Source organism: Apium graveolens, chromosome 9 (genome assembly GCF_009905375.1).
Source record: "Apium graveolens cultivar Ventura chromosome 9, ASM990537v1, whole genome shotgun sequence".
NCBI classification, from domain to species: domain Eukaryota; kingdom Viridiplantae; phylum Streptophyta; class Magnoliopsida; order Apiales; family Apiaceae; genus Apium; species Apium graveolens.
Window position 1 is genome coordinate 269,483,114 of NC_133655.1, and position 21,731 is coordinate 269,504,844.

A 21,731-nucleotide genomic window follows, 5' to 3' on the forward strand; every position below is an offset into this window, starting at 1 on the left:
CATCAATATTTATGATTGAAAGACCAATCAAAATTTGATACATAATTTTTTATTATGTGCATATGAACAAACACAGGAAATCCGAAAATAAGGTGGCTTTGCCTGGGACACCATCCGAAGGGTAATAATTTACTTGACGAATCCGGCTATGTGACTCAACTAAGATACTACTACTATTCTCATATTTATTTATAGTATAAACAAATTTTGTGTGTTTGTGACTATGAGTTTGATGTTTGCCCCCTCGGTTTATTTTAATGCATAACTAGAGTGGTAGAGTGTTTTATTTATCCACAAATAACACAGTGGGCCACGTGTGGTGTTTAACTGTTTATGTCCCACATGTCATATTCTTCATAGTTTGGGTACTTATAAATAATAGTATTGCGATTAAGCAAGAACACTAACCCAACAAACAATGTAGTTCCTAATAAAATTAAGCCCCTACTTGATACAAATTGCATCCATCTAGCAATACTGTCATGTTATAGACATTGCTCCTACCTGTAAATTATTCATACGTCAAAATAATTTCCTTTTTAAGAAATGTGGCTTAGAATTGCATTCATATGGATAGAACAATTAGACAACAATTTACAAAAATTAACGTATGACATGGGGGATGACACAAGCAAATTCTAGAAGAAGAGAAAGATGCCAAAAAGCAAGAAAAGATTGGAGACGCGTTAACATGAAGGACCAGCCTGGATTCATTGACTTTTTTTGTTGTAGGATAAAATACAACCTCGTCAGTAGTCATCCTATATGTCATTTCCTTGACAATTATATACTTCTATTTGTATACTTACAACTGACTATGAATTATGTATTCAGATTTCAGTCTTGCTTGTTTTGAAAACCTAGGACACCTTTTTGATGTGGTGCAAGCAGCAAAGACTCAACTATTGCTGTTCTACACCTTTTTGCCGGTGCAAATATACAACAATTCATTCAGAGACAGATATGTTACTCCTATATAATCTCTTTCCCTCAAAACGTTTCTTATTTGTGTTGGACACGTTTGTTAATACACACTTTTAATTATTAATATCTTTAATTTTGTATTAATATTAAATATAAAAACTTAATTATATAAAATACTCATAAATACAAATTCAACAAGATCACTTATACTATATTTAATCTTATAGATTAAACGTAAATTAATAGTGAATCGCTTATAGTGTCAAAAATCAAAATAGTAAACGTATAATGTGACGGAGAGAGTATCTTATATAATCACCTAGCATCAATCATCACACATCAGTGTCTCAATCAACCAAATTACTAGGGGGATAAACTATTGTGCAGTTCAGATCATTAAATTAATATCAATAATAATTTCCACAAAATAAGATCCAAGTAGATAAAAATATAGTTTTAAAACATACGCATTCAAATTCTACATTGATAGAATTTCAATAAACTTGCTCACTGAATTGAACAATTCTGGTGAGTCAATTCCATGCTTGCATTATCCAGACTAATCATAGAGACATCCGCAATTACAGCTACAAAAGACCTACAAGATTACAGTAATAGAACTCTCCAAAGTTTACATTTGGCGCTTGCCAACCAGCTGGGAAAATGAAAGGTTAAAGAGCAGGAGAGTTTACTTCTTAGCATAACTAATACCCATGGGATTCTGCGGGGTGATTTTAAAGCCTTGAAGCGCCTCCATGGCCACCAAGGACTGGTTATCATCTTCAAACTCTACAAAAGCAATGCCTGGCTTGGCATCAATCATCCGGACCTCCCTAAAACCAGGGTACTGTTTGAAGAGAACTTGCAGCATGTCATCTGTTGTCTCGTGTGGCAGATTCTGTATGAATAGTATATTGTTTGGAGGGACAGCTGCTTCTTGTGCACTAGGCCTACCTTGGCGGGAGCCCTACGTTAACAAATTTGACAGTTAAATTAAAGTTATTCCGGCTGATTTAAAATATATATGATTATTAACTAATGTTGCCAAAAACCTGAGCAAGTACAGAAAATTATAGCATATAACCATTGAAGTTGACTATTCATAACCATATTATTTAATTGGAATTTAATCCTTTGTCACAAGTTTTATTCGTGCACAAAGCAACAATTTCCAGTAATTTAGACAAGCCTAGTACAGAAGGCCCCAGCTAATTAAGAAGTTGCCCGGGATAGGATGGGAAATGACAGATTAGATTTTAGTTAAAGAATACACGTACCGTAGGGCCACCGTTGGTCTCAGCTCTCACTCCATTAGTGCCAACAGGTTGTGACTCTTGTTTCTTCTTTTCAGCTGTTTATACATTTACAGCAACCAATATTAACATTTAACAAATATATTTAATAATTTGTAACAAGTGTTCTTGAGAGTTAAAACATCCCATCTTTATGTCTTTAAATCAGAAATAAATTGTTGTAATTTAAACACTGTTAATTGGTGCAATATTAATACAACATAGATATGAATAAAAGATCTGCAAATTTCACTAGGTGAAGCCGCCAAATATGCATGCAATATTTTGCAAGGAACATTTCAATCACCTAACCTTATTGTACAATGCAAGACTTGCTCGATATCTTTTGGGCTCACTCAGAATTTCAAGAATAAATTTCACTTAAATACAGTAAAAGCATTTGACAACATGACCAACCCAAGCTTGTATGTTTTGTCAGCAATATTATCTTTAAGTACACGTGATGGCTAAAGTCATTGGATGGTTATAAAGGTGTTTGTTTAATATTCATGGGCGGGTTCCTCTCTAAGTATGAAGAGCAATAACATTTTGGTAAGATGACCATGATTCAAATCATTTTCCAGCAGACCTCCAGGCATTCAAAATTCACCCTAATTTACTCTATCCACTTAGTCATTTGCCAGAACAGAGGGCGATCACTGGTAACATGTTGACGAAGAATATGTATACATCCTGAATTAATTCTACTGTCACTGCTGACTGCTATATCACACACCAGTTCAAAGAATGAACATGTATATAAATCTATCCCGACTACATATTCAACTTACATAAACATATAATTACAATGAAACATGTGAACCTCGCGCACAGAACCAGATTAAAAAAAAAAGAAAACATTGTAAAAATTACACAAGAACGGAAGAGATGCATCTATCATAAAAATCAAGCAATTTAACTGACCTTTTTCCTCTTGTTTCTTTTTCGCATCTTTAGGTACAAAACTACCATCTGCTTTAGCAACACAATCCGATTTTGATTTTGCATATTGCAAACGCTATATATTGAAACATGGTCATATTAGAACATTGCATTATATATATAAAAACATCCTCCGTGTGCTAGCAAGACATTTAAATTTCTCATAAAGCATAAATATAAATAAAATCTATATAGACCGTAACTGATAGTTAACATAACATTATAAGATCCAGAAAGCAGAGCCTCCGTATCTCAAAATGCAAGATACATTCAAATTTGGTGCACTGTCGTTAATAGTAGAAAAAGGGAGGAACATGCCTGATCATACAAGCTTAACCACTAAGACTAATGTAACAATCAATTGGATGAGATAAAACAGGATCAGACAAAAATTGAATTAATAATATTTTTGTGTACATTCGTTCACTCATTCACATCAATTTTCGTTCTAGATTGGATAAACAACCATTCCTACTTGTACCAATAAAAAACTTAATTATATTACTTCACACCCATCGACCATATACCATTACTTTTATGTCACCACCATTCAAATCCAACCAACAAGGCACAAGTTATTGTTGCAAGTAATAACAGATTGTACCACTTTGAATACTGATGTTTATGTTTCTTAATCTAAACCATGACAATTTTCTAGAACCAGTCATAAAGTTCTAAGAACAAATACGGAAGTTGCGAGGAATACCGACACGAGACACGAGGACTAATATATGCACATTATGATCCCTTATCACACATATATAAAACACGTTATTACTAAACTTGCTAAGTATAATATTACCAAGAACTACATCATATACTCGCAATAAACACGATAATTAAGTCAATTACCGTCAAACTTAATAATACTCGCAACTCACAAGTCACTAAAACTCACCATAGGCTTGTCGTAAAAAGGAAAATTCTGCATCTGTCGAACAGCATTACTAGCAGCAGTAACTTCACTAAAAACAAGCCAAGCCTGTCCTCTGAGCTTCGGCGTCTTCAAAGCAACAATGTCCAGAATCCTCCCATACTGCGAGAACAAGGCATACAGAGATCTCTTCAGCTCTGTGAAACCAGTAAAATAACTGTGAAATTTGCTCAACTTAATTATATAATCCAACTCTACTTCCTCTATTTACGCAATTATAAACTTTAAACAAGTAGCAATTACAAACTAATCAATAACATTATTAGCTTTTACACACACATATAAACATAGAGATACAACTAATCAATAGCATTATCTATTAAAGACAAATTAGAGATTCAACGTAAAATTTTAAAACCCAGGAAGAGAGAGAGAGAGAGGGGTAGGGGAGAGAGAGAGAGAGAGAGATGAAGGGGGGGAGAGGGATGGATTGGGAGAGAGAGGGATGGATTGGGAGAGAGAGGGGGAGAGAGAGAGAGCGAGAGAGGGAGGGGGGGAGAGAGACAGAGAGAGAGAGCGAGAGAGAGAGGGAGAGAGAGAGAGAGGGGGAGAGAGCGAGAGAGAGAGAGAGAGAGAGAGAGGGGCACCTTCTTTTTTGACTTTCTCGTTGAGGTTTTTGATGTAAATAGTTTGATTAGGGGGAATGTCTCCTGTAAGCATAGCTGCTAATGCTAATAGAGCAAGTGAATCAGTGTGCTTCAAAGAGGAAGAAGAAAGAGGTGAATCGCAGCAGACGATTGATGAACTTTAGGAGCCCTAATTTATATTTGTTTCATGTCTCTACCCTTTGGTCATGTACTTCAATTTGGCTCCGCCCAACCCAAACATTATTGGGCTTCATTGCATAACAAGCCCTTCTCTTCCCCCTCCTTTTCCTAGCCAAATTACTTATAACTTCTAAGTAGCTAAATACTTATTTCAGACTGTTTGTCTATCTAACTTATAAATCAAATTGACAACTTATAATCTGATAAGTTTAATGTTAGTAACGACGTACTTTTTCTCAATTTATTTTGATTTTTCACTTTTTTATTAATTTTAGTTTTTAAATATATGTTTTTAAATGTTAAGTTAATTTAAAAGTCATGAATTAAGATAATAATATTTAAAAATTATTTATTTTAGTTCATATAAGTTAAAAAAATCTAACTTATAATTAAAATTAACCAATCACTTACATAACTTATAAGTATTAATCTAACTCTCACTTTTAAGCCACTTATTAATTTTAAGTCAGAAATTACTTATTTTAAGATTTCATAAACAGACACATTGTTTATGCCTAAAATATCCTCTTTTTTTAGCGACAAAACTTATCCTCTCGCGTGATGAGTAAAATCAAATCGAAACCGGAAATCTAAGACAATATTTAAGAAAATCATTGTCGGGCCTTAAACGAAATAATGAATAAATCTTGTTGAGGCTTAAACATTTGAAAAAAAAATTGATCTAATCCATTTGCATATGGCCGATTCTTAGATTTTGCAAAGGTATGGATGTTAGTCGGGCCTTGGGGTAAAAAAAATATTGATCAAGCCTTATATTTGTATTATCGAGCTATATATTTGTATTGTCGAGTTATGGATTCACTGCAAGTTAAATCATCGCATAATATGATTCAAATGTTTGGACAATATTTAATTACGTGTCCTTATCTTTCCAGATTTCTACTTCTATTCATATATTATCTAGTAAATTGAAAGAATTGAAGAAGTCTTTTCAATAATTCATAGTGAAACTCTAATGAATTTATTTCAGGAGTGATTTTTTTTAATTTTTTTAAGATTTTAAGGAGAAAAGCGCTGCCCAATTTTCTACATACCAGCTAAGTCTTATAATATTAATTACACTCATTAGATCTAACTTTATAAGTTGTATTAATTATTATTTGATAAAGCTTTATCTTCTTTGTATTTCATGTTGTAAGCAAACTTTCAGATATTTATCTTTTAAATAAAAGAATACTTACCTCGAATCTTGTTTGTTTGTTCGTTTCGTTTATTATTATGCTGCTTTAATTGTTAAAAATCAGAAACATACATTCGTCCATTTTCCTGTATGTGCTTAGTGGACCTAACACATCTCCAACTTATTCACAAATGTTTTTTCTCACTCTATTGGCGATAATATGCTAAATATTTTTTGAATATGCACTTTTTTGGAGCCATTTCTAAGGCTATATCACTAATACTATTATTCGTTAGACCTGTACGTTTCCCAATTCTATTAAATTACCGCGATTGTTAGAAATTGGATATTCTTCATGACCTTTAAATGCACAAGCCTGCAAGCTAAGATATCGAACAAATTCAATTGTTGCTTTAAGTCGCAACCGATTCTTCTGAACTTCTTTCAAACTTGGGACCTTTAACGGTTTGTCAATATGTCTGATTACTTTCATTAATTCTTCAAGACAATATACATCACTATTATGTGATGAAATAAGAAGTTTCAAATGAATTAAAAGTGGACATCTATCTTCAACATTAACAATCTTCCAATAATTATGTTCATCAATAGTGAATGTGGGATGCAAAAGTGTTTTTTTTAAATGTAAAAGAAGGAAATCAAAACACTGCATCTTTTTTCAGAGAGTACTTAAACCAAGTAAAATTTTCAGATCTTGTTTTCGGTTACTTTGCTAGCTCAGGTTAATACACACCCATTTTAATGTATACTCGCTGATTAACATGATGTTTTCATATATAAATTCAAAATCCAGGGTCACATGCAAAAGTATTAAGATCAAGTTTGCCTTTTGGAGACCTAAAAATCGATTTTTCACATTGATTTTCCTGAATATCAATACTAGATATATTTTCTCTAACCTTAGCGTTATGTGAAGAATGTACGTCACAAGTATGTGTAGATGCACTTAGTTTGAAAATTGAAAATATTTTATTTTTTTTACATGGGCTATAGCCCCCACGGTCTTTGATGTGGCTCCGTCCACCCAAGCAAATATATCTTTTACATAATTTTGAGAAATTATCATTGCCAAATTAAGTTAGGCATCATATTTTTGAAACAAATTCCAAACTTTTAAACATCTCACTCTTTATTATTGACAAAAATATCCTTGATCTTGTCAGTCTTATTAATAGTAACATGCAAGAATTTATACAAAAATCCTAATTTTCCGTAGTCATTGATCTCTAAAATGCTTCTAAAGAAAACTTAACATGGTTGTTAATTAGTTACCTATTTTTTTTAATATTAGTATATTTTATTTGAATTACTTGTATGTTTTGGTATTTATTTCGTTAAGAAGAATTTATCTAATTTTTTGGAATATTTGAAATTCTTAAATCATAACTGGCGCGATTGTGAATATCGCAAGAGCATACTTTTCACAACAAAAAATTATAAAAGCACATGTGACTTATTTACAATTTTGAGTCTAAAAAGAGATTCAATTACATATGATTAATTGATAATCAAACATGCTAATAAAATAAAAGAAAAAAGAGAGAAAAAAGTCACACGCACATAGGTTTTTGTCAAAATATGCATAGCTTGGACAAATTGGGGTTTATATGTCACCTATTTTGGAAAAAAAATAGCTTTAGTTTTGTCTGATTAAACCTGGGTTGAGCTGCAGTTACGATGAGAGAGATGGGTCTTTTTTTGTTCTGGGGAAGGAGACGACACTTGTAGTAATAGGTCATATTTCCAGATAAATAAACAAAAACATGTAATTAATATATTATTAGTAAGATAGAGAAGGATAGTAGGTAGAAATGTAAGCAAATATCTAAACAGAGGGTTAATGTTAGTAGTGTGCATCAGAGATGGCGTGCTTTCACCTTTTTTTTCCTTTGTTTGCACGCCTCTCTTTTCTTTTTCTTCTTCTCCGTCTTCTTCTCAAACCCTACATAATCCTCAAATTGGGCCTGGGCTTGGCTGGCGTTGCACTCATTCTTTACTTAATGCTCCTCCTATTCTATCAAATACTAACCAAATGAAAAACTTAAAGTAATTTGCATATCATTTTCTTATATCTTGTAAAAAAGAGTAAAAGAGTTTGAATAAGCTTGCGATGATAAAACCTAAATTGAATAAATATAAAAGAAGAATTAATCTTATTTTTAGTTGTTCCTTAACTCTGTTTCTTCCCATGGACTGAATGTTTTAAATAAAAAAATTGGGTTAAACCAAATTTGTCCATGGTCGACTTCAGAATACTTGGGCTGGATAATGGAAATTATTTTTATTTTTTACATGGGCTACCACCCCCACAGTATTTGATGTGACTCCGCCCACCCATGCAAATATATCTTTTACATGATTTTGAGAAATTCTCATTGTCAAATTAAGTTAAATATCAAATCTTTGAAATGGGTTCCAAATTTTTGAACATCTTACTCCTTCTTATTGACCAAGAAAAACCTCATTTTGTTGGTCTTATTAACAGTAACATGATAAGAATTTATACAAAAATGCTACTTTTCCATAGTCGTTGATCTCTAAAATGTTTCTAAGGAAAACTTAACAATGTTGTTAATCGGTTAGCCATTTTTTTGATGTTAGTATATTTTATTTGAATTAATTGTATGTTTTGTTGTTTGTTTCGGTAGGAAGAATTTATCTGATTTTTTGAAAGATATCAAAACTGGGACGATGGTGAATATCGCAAAAACATATTTTTTACAACAAAAGATTGTTCATAATTTTGGGGTATCTGTTCCCCCAATTTTGGTTAATACAACTAAAAAATATGAATATTTGCTACATATGACATTTATGTGAAGGTCAATTGTGATGTTGTTAGTTTTTGGGGATGGTGTAGGTTGGATTGTTGGTAATGTTAGAAAATGGAAAGTTTGAGGCATAGTTTATATATGTTCTTGATATGATTTTCGGAAGCTAACACTTGGAGGTTGTTTCTTGACATGAGGACTTCAACTTTCATATTTGGATCTAAGACATTTTCTTAATGGAATCCATGAATATATTGTGACAAAGTTGCTTGTTTGAAATGGGTTATGGAGATTTTGTCCCACATTGATATTGTAAAAGAAAGATATTGAGTTTATATAGCATCTTGTGTTAGTGTTGTTTACAACTACTAGCATAAGTGGAATGCTTGTGTGGCCTAGTGCTAGTGGGAACTCTTATATTTTTCTTTTATATTACAAGTTTAATTATTTATATTAATTATTTAATTATTAATATAAATTATATTGAGTAAGGATTATTTTAATCATATCCTGAATATATTTTGTAATATTAATATTAATTAATCAGGATATAATATAAATAATAAGGAAACCATATTTTGTTTACTTTTTCTGTTTTGTTACTTGGTGTACCACATCGAGTAAAATAGAAGAAGAGTAACTTGAGATGCCTATATATTGAGAGGTACACTTGAGATAAATATGACACAAGTCTCGGTGCCTCCCTCGCAAACTTATATGAGTTGCATTGATTTTTTGGGCAAACTGAGGTGCGAGTCGCCGTTGATCATTGTTGGTTCTGTGGCCAGATTGATCTGTTGTTATTTTATCCTGGAAGCGATATTGCTGCATTCCATCACAGCTTAAGTGGGGGGAAATAATCTCTTCAAGAACAGTCAAGTCCTCTTGAAGGGTTTGGCGACTCAGCTGTTGTGTTCTTCTTCTTATCAGAATTTAGAAAGCGATAAGAGATAAGTTTTTCTTTACTTTCTTTGTCAATTACAGTCTTAATAGTTTGTTATTGCCTTCGTATTTTGTTTCGTTAATTGGTTATTTGGTTATTTGCCTTGTTCTTGTTATTATATATATATAACTGCTCATTGATTGTTGTGTAGTTAGAATTATACCCAACAATCTTGAAGATATTATAGTTATATATAGTTAATTAGCAAGATGGTTAACAAAACTGGTGATGTTCCTAAAACTGTTGAGACTGGTTCTGGTTCTGGTGGTACTACTACCATTGACTGGACCACGTATCGTTTCCCCAACCAATTGATTTATCGGGTATGCCTAATAAATTCAGTGGTGGAGCTTCTTTTTCTCGTTGATGAAGCTCTTGTTAACAGTTAAGAGTCTATGGTTAGTGGTACAGTATGATCCTCCTGGGTTGGATCAAGAGAAAGCTGAATTTGTTAAGGTTTATGCTTTATGGGCTGAGAAGGATGGGGTGGCCAGGGCAGCCATTTTGGCAGCCTTGGAGAACACCTTGTTCGATGTTTATTCATCAGATGTCTATACTGCTAAAGTCTTATGGGATAAGCTGGACAAAACCCATAATACTAATTCTTAAGGTCTTGAGAAGTATTCTGTGGCTATATTTCTTGATTTCAAGTTGGTGGATGGGAAATCCATGACTGAACAAGTTCATGAGTTAGAGATTTTGGTTCATGCTTTGGGTGAGTCCGATATGGTCTTGCCTGAAAAGTTTCGAGTGATGTCTTTGATTGAAAAGTTCCCTAAGTCTTGGGAAGAGTTTGCTCTCTCCCTGAAAAGACAGAAAGGAGAGATCACATGGACTAACTTAATGTTGGACATCTCTGTACAGGAGCAGCACAAGTCCAAACAGGGACATGTGTTGCCTGTGGAACAAGGGAGCTCGAAGGTGAATATAGTGACTGTAGGACAGAAAAGAAAGGTAGTCACTAAGAAGGCTAACACTAAACCTGACAAGAACAAGGCTAAGAAACCAAAGGCGAACAAACCATGTTGGTCTTGTGGACAGGTTGATCATTGGAGCAAGGATTGTGCAAGTAAGAAAGCTAAGAAAGCTGGGGTGGTAGCTCAAGCAAATACTGTGCTTGGACTTGGAACCACGAGTGGGCCAGTAGCTAACATGGTCATTGGTGAGGTTGTTGCCTCTAGAACCGAAGACAGGTATGTTACTTACAACCATGTACTACTTTCCACTTATCTGTCACATGAGTGGTTGATTGGTACTGGAGCTAATGTACATATTTGTGCTGATATTAGCTTGTTTGTATCTTATCAACAGTCATGGAGTGACAGTGACGATGGGGAATGCTAGTGCTGCACAAGTGCTTGGAATAGGAAACGTGGACCTGAAGTTTGCTTTTGGGAAGATTCTATCTCTCACTAGAGTGCATCATGTTCCCTCTATTCGTAGAAATATTATAAGTGGAAGTTGTTTAGTTAAGAACGACTTTGAACTTTCTTTACAATGTAATAAAGTAGTTATTACTCATACTGGTACATTCTTTGGCAAGGGTTACTTGTCTAGTGGTTTATTTTTAATATATGTTGAACCCGTTTTGGGTGGTTTTAGTAATGATAGTGTTGCACCTTCTGTTAATTGTGTAGAATCATCTGATTTGTGGCACTTACAACTTGGTCATTTAAATTTTGGTGCTCTAAAGAATATGATGAATTTAGAGTTGATTGTAAAGTATGCCATTGATAAGAAATCTAAGTGTCAAGTGTGTGTAACTGCTAAACAAACAAGGAAACCTTTTCATAATGTTGTTAGGGATTCAGACTTGTTAGATTTAGTACACTCAGACATATGTGAATTTGGTGGTGTGTTGACGAAGGATCACTGTAGATATTTCATTAACTTTATAGATGATTGTAATAGATATTGTTATGTTTATTTGCTTAAACATAAGGATGAAGCACTAGATAAATTCATTATATATAAAAATGAAGCTGAAACACAAACTGGCAAAGTACTTAAACGTTTGAGGTCTGATAGAGGTAGTGAGTATACGAGTACCTTGTTTAATGAATTTTGCGCAAGCAATGGTATAGTTCATGAGGTTACTCCACCATACACACCTGAGTCTAATGGGGTGGCAGAACGAAAGAACGGAACCTTTAAAGACATGATTAACAGTATGCTAATTAATTCTGGGTTGCCTAAGAGGCTCTGAATACAGCTTGCCATATTCTGAATAGAGTCCCTCTGAAACATATGGACAAGACACCATATGAATTATGGAGAAAGCGTAGGACAAGTTTGAGCTATGTTCGTGTGTGGGGGTGCCTTGCTAAGGTGCTTGTACCTGAACATAAGAGAAAGAAACTGGGTCCGAAAACTGTTGATTGTATCTTTCTGGGCTATCTTGAAACCACAACTGCTATGAGATTTTTAGTATCAAAATCTGACATAGATGGTATTGTGGCGAATACGATAGTTGAGTTTCGTGATGCAACTTTCTTTGAGGAAGTATTCCCTATGAAGACTGGTATTCCTTTGGGTAGTTCTGAGGATGATCCCACTTACACATCGAGTTCTATTCCTGATAATGTGGAAAAGATGACAAATGTGGGGGTGGATCCTGGTAGTAGCCCTACTCCTAACGAAGTAAAAGAACCTAGAAGGAGTAAACATGCAAAGGTAGTCAGGGACTTTGGAAGTGACTTTATCACTTACAATGTCGAGGATGAGCCTTTAACTTTCCGTCAAGCCATGGATTCTTCGGAGTCAAGGCATTGGAAAGGCGCTGTAAAGAGTGAAATTGACTCAATTATTTCAAACGGAACATGGGAGTTAGTTGATCTCCCTCCCGGGTGTTCTACTATTGGATGTAAATGGATCTTCAGGAGGAAGCTAAACCCTGATGGCTCAATAGATAAGTACAAGGCTAGGCTAGTTGCTAAGGGATTTAGGCAAATGGAAGGCATCGATTATTTTGATACATATTCTCCAGTTGCCCGAATGACAACAATCAGAATGCTTATTGCATTGGCTTCTGTATATGGTCTTATCATCCATCAAATGGATGTAAAGACAGCTTTTCTTCATGGTGACCTTGAAGAAGAGATTTATATGGATCAGCCTGAGGGGTTTATTGCATCTGGTAATGAGAGGAAAGTATGTAGACTAGTCAAGTCCATCTATGGCCTTAAACAAGCACCTATAGACTGGCATAAAAAGTTTGATGAAACTGTTTTAGACTTCGAGTTTTTAGTTAATGAAAGTGACAAGTGTGTCTACTATAAGGTTAGAGGTAATGATTGTGTGATCGTGTGCTTGTATGTAGATGATATCTTGTTGTTTGGAACCAATATTGAGATTATTAACAAGACAAAGAGTTTCTTGAAGAGGCACTTTGAGATGAAGGATATGGGTAAGGCTAGCGTGATTTTTGGGATCAAGTTGACTCAGTCAACTGATGGAATAACTTTGTCACAGTCTCATTATATAGAGAAATCTATACTTGAGAAGTACGGTTATTCAAATTGTAGAATCGCTAGTACACCATATAATTCAAAAGTTGCCTTAGTCAAGAACAGTTTAGGAGTTCATGTGTCCCAGTTAAGGTATTCTCAGATTATTGGGAGTTTGCAATATCTTGCTAATGTGACTAGGCCAGATATTTTTATAATGTGTCTAACTTGGCTAGATATACAAGTTGTCCAAACAAGACTTATTGAGAGGCACTGGATAGAGTTCTTAGATATCTGAAGGGAATTATTTCACTTGGCTTGCATACCGGAGATTTTCGGGGGTACTCGAGGGGTACAGTGATGCAAGTATGATAGGTAAGAAATCCAGTTCCAATGGAGTGAATGGATATGTGTTTACCCTTGCGGGTGGAGTTGTGTCCTGGAAGTCTTCTAGACAGACTTTGATTACTCGGTCTACTTTTGAGGCTGAGTTGTGTACACTTAATGTCACGGAGACGGAGGCTGAATGGTTACATGGACTCATGAGTATGTTACCTGTAGTAAGCAAGCCGCTTTCTGCCATTTATGTTCATTGTGATAGCCGTACAACTATCGACAAAGTCAGAAGTGTAAAGTATAATGCTAAAATAAAGAGACACATCCAAGTTAGACTAAAGTCTATAATGGGTCTTGTTTCTGATAGGATTATTGCTATAGAGTTCATAGGAACTCAGGATAATATAGCTGATCCGCTGACTAAAGGGCTTGAGCATGCTATAGTCCTTAAGTCAAGGTTGGGGATGGGACTGGTAACCCGTCATAATTCATCAACAGCGGGAACCCAATACACCTGAGAGGAGATCCCTCGAAGTGTATTCAATGTGGTAATAACAAGTTATAAGGATGAATTGGTAGTACCTCTACCATATACATTTAGATACTTATGTATCTGAGTCTATCCCCTATAAACCTTAAAAGATACTTGAACTGCTAGTTAGCAAGATTTATTTGAGCTCTAAATGGGATCAAGTCGTTTGACGAGATGATAGCAGTACATCTCTGGAGATGCCCAGCTAAGCGAATATAATTATGTGGTCGCAATTAGAGGAAAGGGTTATTCCTCGAAACATTCGACGAACAGGATCGAGACATGACCATTAACGTCTCAAAGCCGTAGATTGGCACCATAGCCTTTGACTTGTCGTCGTCTATATAGTGTGGTTACATCCAACAGATAAAGATTCAAAGTGAAACATTCCATCTGTATCCGATAGCCATCGAAGTAGAGGACTTATGAGGGTTCAAACCCGGAAGGGTACCGACTCTGAAAAACATGTCATGTATAAAATCTGGTATGCAATTTGATTATGGATTTGTGGGGGATTGTTAGAAAATGGAAAGTTTGAGGCATATTTTATATATGTTCTTGATATGATTTCTGGAAGCTAACACTTGGAGGTTGTTCCTTGACATGAGGACTTCAACTTTCATATTTGGATCTAAGATAATTTCTTAGTGGAATCCATGAATATATTGTGACAAAGTTGCTTGTTTGAAATGGGTTATGGGGATTTTGTCCCACGTTGATATTGTAAAAGAAAGATATTGAGTTTATATAGCATCTTGTGTTAGTGTTGTTTACAACTACTAGCATAAGTGGAATGCTTGTGTGGCCTAGTGATAGTGGGAACTCTTATATTTTTCTTTTCTATTACAAGTTTAATTATTTATATTGATTATTTAATTATTAATATAAAATATACTGAGTAAGGATTATTTTAATCATACTCTGAATATATTTTGTAATATTAATATTAATTAATCAGGATATAATATAAATAATAAGGAAAACCCATTTTGTTTACTTTTTCTGTTTTGTTACTTGGTGTACCACATGGAGTAAAACAAAAGAAGAGTAACTTGAGATGCCTATATATTGAGAGGTACACTTGAGATAAATATGACACAAGTCTTGGTGCCTACCTCGCACACATATATGAGTTGCATAGGTTTTTTGGGCAAATTGAGGTGCGAGTCGCCGTTGATCATTGTTGGATCAGTGGCCAGATTGATCAGTTACTGTTTTATCCTAGAAGCAATATTGCTGCATTCCATCACAGCTTAAGTGGGGGGCAATAATCTCTTCAAGAACAGTCAAGTCCTCTTGAAGGGTTTGGCGACCCAGCTGTTGTGTTCTTCTTCTTATCAGAATTTGGAAAGCGATAAGAGATAAGTTTTTCTTTACTTTCTTTATCAATTACAGTCTTTATAGTCTGTTATTGCCTTCGTATTTTGTTTCGTTAGTTGGTTATATGGTTATTTGCCTTGTTCTTGTTATATATATAACTGCCCATTGATTGTTGTGTAGTTAGAATTATACCCAACATGTAAAGCTATTATAATTTTTATTTAATTCAAAGAATTTTAATTTATATATTAAGCGTTCTAAAAATAAAAGAAAATATTTGTTTAGGTCATTTATTTGGTTCCCAATTAAGTTGTATTGTCGGTTCAAAGCTTTGTTCCAGCTGTTTTCCAGTATTTTAATGAATGTTTTAAATTTTATTTGTAAAAAAGTAACTTGTTCTCTAACTGATAACTTTCTTTTATAAAACTATTTAGGCAAAAGTCGTAGAAATATATTTTTACATTTTTGTCTTTCCTAAATTTTTTATCGAAACACATTATTTTTCTAAGTTTGTGTATGTTTATCACTTGTGAAAAGTATCCGAGATGTGTTTATTTTGATAATTTATTATAACTAGTTGATAACCCGTACGAAGCATGAGCTAAGATCTAAATATTAATATTAAATAATATTAATATTAAAATTGATTATAAATTATGATTAAAAAATATAATAGATAAATTTTTATTATTATAGATTTTCTTTTGAAATTATAGGTAATTTTCATTAACTCAAATCTTATAGAACAACAAACTCAACGTTATTAATTATGCCTCTGTTGACCAAATATACATAACTAATCTTTTACATTGAAGTTGAAGAGACATAACCAAAACATTGAGTATCTAGTCAAAAAGTGAGCAATATACTATTGGTGAATAGTTTAACAAAATATAAATCAATATTATTAAGTACCAAAAGTATCTATCCATACTCGGAAGTGGAGTAAACAAGTAAAGTTATTTTTCAGAGAACTTCTAATTGGATGGATTATATTTGTGATGTCAATTATGTAGTCACACAAAATCGAAAATAATCTATTTGTAGAGTATTAAATTTGAAAGTAAGATGAAAACACTCCTCTCTATGTTGTATCTTATGCTCAAATCTATCAATTCTCGACTAGCAAGAAATCACTGAGTGTAAAAAGACAAGATCATGCCAAGATGATACTCCAAGTGTGATTCCCCATGCATTTTCAGCTGTTAAAATGGTTGTAATGTACGGTAGTTCTAGTGATGTTACTTCTACATCAAACCCACATTAATATCATATCTCCAAATCCAATTAAGCTAAACAGAAGGACCACAAATGATGCATCATATAACATTAACTAGCTCTATAGCTCGTGCAATGCACATACATACTCTAAATTGTGCTAATTGAAACTATTTTCGTTATAATTAATGACGATATATTTATATTGCTACTTAATGGATGAATTATTTATTTTCTTATGCATATGAACACGGGTGATTGAGATATGTTTACAATAGTGCATTCGCAAAAAAGTAATAAATAATTTTAGTATACATTTTTTGCCATTTCATAATTAAATGGTATTTGTAATATGTTAATGCTTAGAAAGTAAAATAAATACAAGTGATTATATGTGCTGATGTATATCAATCGCTCTGAATATAAAATAATTATTAATTTATTTTTTTAATTATTTAATGTGTTTATGTGTTAGAAATGTGATTGATGAGTCATACGATATAGGTAATTGACGTCGGTACTGTAAGTTTATTCACTGAATGACATATGACACTCACCGTCCCAATAACTTTTAATTTTGAGATGTTCCAACCGATTGTTAATATTTCCTAATATAGCATATTATCTTTATAATGACTCCAAAATTTACCCATGCTTTCTTAATTTTCCTTCAACATAATTCATTTTTTAATCTTTGTGTCTAACAACGATGTTAACAACCTATGGTACGGTGGGAGTATATGATATATGTCATAGAATGATAAATAGTGAAGTGTAAATCGTACATATATGTATAAATAGTTTATTTTATTTTTTATTTCATTGAATTTAATATAATATTTTGCCATTTCATTATGTTGGCGGACGAGTTTAGATTGATGACAAATAAGAATATACGAATATGTATCTGTATGTATGTTCATGCATTAATCTATATATATGTATAAATTTATTGTATGTATGTATATATGTATGTATGTATGTATTATAATCATTATATTAATTAAATTGCTCATCAAACCCCATGTTATTGTATTATATATATATAATAGATATCATATCACATTCATTTTCATTTTTCACCATGTCTACTTGTTGAGTGAAATATTCTATTTTATTTAAATATACAGCATATAATCGTTGCAACATTTTCATTGAGAATATATGTAATTAAACCATTTTCTTAGGAAAATTACAAGGTTTATAACATTTTGGCACTTAAAGTATCAACAAAAATACACGGAAACCCTCAAAGTACAAAAACGTTTCTCTTTACCTATATTAAAATTATAGGGAACTAAATGGAGTGAAAACCAAATAAACTGAAATAAAATAATAAAGTCTTTTACAATTGAATATTTGTAAGTTCAACCCCGATGAAATCAATTAAATTAAATTACATAGTTATAACCAAAATTTGGTAATATGGTATTATTATTTTCCACCGTAAGAGTGTTCAAATTATTAATAAAGTGTATTAATAAAATATTTCACATGGAGGGTCACGGGAAGTCCTTCAGGAGGCTCTGGACCAACCTCTGTGGAGGTTCTAGTCGGCCAGAGGCCTCATGTGGAGGACTCAGCCCATTCGACTCTTGGTCGGCCGAGATCAGACCTTATTGAAGGTCTTGGCCATCCATGACTTTCCATGTTGGGGACTCGGCCCTCTTGAGTCTTGGTCGCCTTAGAATCTTACCCCTATCTTCCATGGAGTTAGCCTTTTCTATGACCTCTCTTTTTATTTTCTTGGCCAGGTCAATGCCTACTTTGCTACATCTTTTACACAAAATATCAAGATGAGGAGTGACTCTGTAGCACTCCAAGTCTCCATGAATAAGATGAAGATCTCTTCAGAGGAATGGGATTCTAAGGCACACCAAGCGGAGGACAAGACCGCCCTCTTCAAGAAGAAGCACTCCAAGGAGATGAAAAGGAGGAAAATGGAGTGGAGAAAACTCGTTAATGTGTATCATGAATCCAAAAAGTTTCTCTAGATGATGGATGACCATGACGATCAGATGCGCCCTGTGAACCTGACAATTAGATGGCAAATGGGTGCCAAGGACGTCCAAAGCCTGCATGCATACATGGTTGACCCGAGCCTTTTCACTTGCCCTTGGGCAGGTCCTGTGGTTGATCCATATGGACAGGCCTCCGGATCCACACTTAAGACTACTCGCCAACAGTCTTTATCCAATTCGAGTCACGGAGGTTCTGGCTCTAAGGGCAAAGCTCCTTCAGGAAGCCCTAACTCCAAGGCGGCTCTTTATGGGAAGATCCGGGAGCCGGTTCCAGGGAGTAGTAGCTCTTCTTTCGAGGTTGGCTCAGATGAAGATGGTGTTGAAGAAGAGGACGAGGAAGAGGACGCGGTCGCTCATGGAGCAGGGAATGAGGAGGATGAGGATTCCTCAGATGGTTGACTGTGATAGCCTTGCATGGCTTTAAATGCCACATGTGGTTTTTTATTCAGAACTTTATTTATTTGAGAACTCTTATGGTCTGTAACCTAACTGTTCCTTGGGACCAATTTGTGATCCTTCTGGATCTTTAATTATGCATCGTTGGTTTGATTTCATACTTGTCTTTTATTTTCAGCATTCGATCATTCGGGACTTGCATTCTTTAGATGCTCGTACTTAAATAAATTGGTAGACAAGATGATAGAAACAAACTTGCATAAATAGGTAATATGTTTGAAAAATAGGTTCAACCTTATATAAGATGGTTTCGTCTACCTTATTTATATATCCACGACTACTACTAGTCCACGACTCTGTAAGCTAGCATAAACGGGGTAGCTTCAGTTGTCACTTTGCAAGTGATTCGGTATGCCCATTGTATAGGTAGCAGCTCGTTCACCCAAGTGTTCCTTGAGCATTCGACTATTTTCTTTTGTCCATCAAGGATATTTTGGTTAGCAACTTCTGCTTGCCCATTCGCTTATGGATGGGCAACCAAGGTGAAGCAAAATTCTATACCGTTATCGTCACAATACTCCATGAACTATGTATTATCAAATTGTCGCCCATTATCTGTAACAAGGATGTGTGGGATACCGAACCGACATATCACATTTTCTCAGAAGAATTAGGTAATTTGCTTGGTGATTATCTTGGCTAGTGCCTTAGCCTCAATCCACTTTGTGAAGTAGTCTATACCTACCACAATAAACCTCCTCTGTCCCAATGCCACCGAAAATGAACCTAGTATATCCATTCCCCATATTGGAAAAGGGATGGGTATGCTGATGGATGTAAGCCTCTCTAGGGGTTGTCGTACTATCAGAGCATGCTTCTGGCATATATCGCAGTTATTCACACAAGCCTTTGCATCGACCAATATTGTTGTCCAGTAGAACCCCAATCGACTTATCTTGTGGGCGAGGGACTTTCCCCCAAGTGTTGTCCACATATCCCTTCATGGGCTTTCTTAAGCGCCCCCTCTGCTTCGAGAGGTCTCAAGAACTTCAAGTATGGAATAACAAAAGACCTTTTATACAGAAGGCCTTCGATCAACGTATATCTTAATGCTCTCACCGACAATTTGCGTGCCTCTTGGGGATCGTCGAGGAGCCATCCAGTCTCAAGATGAGACTTGATTGGATCAATCCAGTAACTCACCACACCAATTGGTGCTATCAAGTTTATAACATGTATAGTAGGGGTCTTCAGGACCTGTAAGTAGATACTTCTCGGATAGTTCTCAATTTTAGACGAGGCGAACTTAGATAAGTCATCGGTCGTAGCGTTCTCCTTTCTCAAAATATGTTCAGCGTACCATTCATCAAATTGAGTTAGTATCCCCTTCACGACTGCCAGGTACTTGGCCATTATATCATACATGACCTAAAACTCTTCATTAACTTGAGCAACCACAAGTCTTGAATATCCACAAACTTTAAGGTTCTCGGCCCTCACATCTCTAGCCAAGCCTAAGTCGGCTATCAAAACTTCATATCCAGCTTCGTTGTTCGTAGTTGAGAAATCCAACTTCAAAGCATACTCAATAATGAACCCTTCGGGGCTTTGTAAGACTAGGCCTGCACCACTAGATTTAATTTTTGACACTCTGTCAAAATAGAGAACCCAATACTTGTTCAAAGCCAAATCTTCATATGTCTCTCTCTCTCTCCTCTGGTGGTTATTATCTCTTGCCTCCCCCCCCGACTTTTTGGTCATCAATGGTGCATTCAACCACGAAGTCTGTTAAGGCCTAAGCCTTGATGGTTGTTCGAGGCTTGTATTTGATGTCAAATTCACCTAACTCAATTGCCCATTTTATGAATCTGCCACTTGCCTCCGGGCTGTGAAGAATGTTCCTCAAAGATTGGTCCGTCAGGACTTCGATCTTGTGGGCCGGGAAGTATGATCTTAATTTCCTCGAGGTTGTGATGAAGGCAAGTGCAAACTTCTCGGTGGGGGAGTAGTTAAACTCCGCTCCGTGAAGCACTTTACTCACATAGTAGAGAGGCTTCTGGAGTTTCCGTTCTTCCCTTACCAGGATGACAATCACGACTTGTTTAGAGACCGTGAGGTATAAGTAAAGGACGTCCTCCGGACTAGGTTTGGCCAACAATGGGGCCTCAGTCATGTACTTCTTCAGCTGCTCGAAGGCCTCTTGGCTCTCAGCTATCCACTCAAAGTTCTTCACCTTCTTAAGGGTTTTGAAAAAGGCAGTCATTTGTCTCTATACTTGGAGATAAACCTTCCCAGAGCTGCAATTCTTCCAGTCAGCTTCTGAACATCCTTGATGGAGTGTGGTGGCTCCATATCTAGGATGACTTTGATCTTATTGGGGTTGGCCATGATTCCTCTTGTCGAGACCATGCGCCTTAAAAATTTTCCAGACCTAACACCAAAGGCACACCTGGCAGGGTTTAACATCATCTTGTGGTGCATCGGCACTTCAAATGCCTCCTTGAGGTGATTAATATGATCGACCTTGGCTAGGATTTTGAATAACATGTCACCAACATAGACCTCTATGGTCTTTCTAATTAGATGAGAAAATATCTTATTCACCAATCTCTAGTAGGTAGCTTCTGCATTCTTAAGTCCAAAAGCCATAACAAGATAACAAAAGACACCAAAATCGGTTACAAAAGATACCTTATGGGTGTCATCTTTGTGTATTTTGATCTGATT

General features: G+C 35.0%; 2 protein-coding genes across 3 annotated transcripts; both read right to left on the minus strand.

Moving 5' to 3' along the window:
* Positions 1 to 1,365: 1,365 nt before the first annotated feature.
* On the minus strand, positions 1,366 to 4,861 carry LOC141687063 (U2 small nuclear ribonucleoprotein B''). Of its 2 annotated transcripts, none has more exons than XM_074492207.1 (5): positions 4,680 to 4,861; positions 4,057 to 4,229; positions 3,141 to 3,234; positions 2,202 to 2,275; positions 1,366 to 1,891 (listed from the first exon to the last, which is right to left on the minus strand). In XM_074492207.1, exons 1-5 carry the CDS (start codon positions 4,750 to 4,752, stop codon positions 1,613 to 1,615), a joined length of 693 nt encoding a protein of 230 aa, XP_074348308.1. In that variant the 5' UTR covers positions 4,753 to 4,861; the 3' UTR covers positions 1,366 to 1,612. The 2 variants fall into 2 exon arrangements, with proteins under 2 accessions (XP_074348308.1, XP_074348309.1); XM_074492208.1 differs by having other exon boundaries at positions 4,057 to 4,194; positions 4,680 to 4,833.
* A 15,094-nt stretch (positions 4,862 to 19,955) lies between these two features.
* On the minus strand, positions 19,956 to 20,417 carry LOC141686319 (uncharacterized). The gene has a single exon (XM_074491360.1). The coding sequence runs from the start codon at positions 20,415 to 20,417 to the stop codon at positions 19,956 to 19,958; it is 462 nt and encodes a 153-aa protein (XP_074347461.1).
* Positions 20,418 to 21,731: the final 1,314 nt, after the last annotated feature.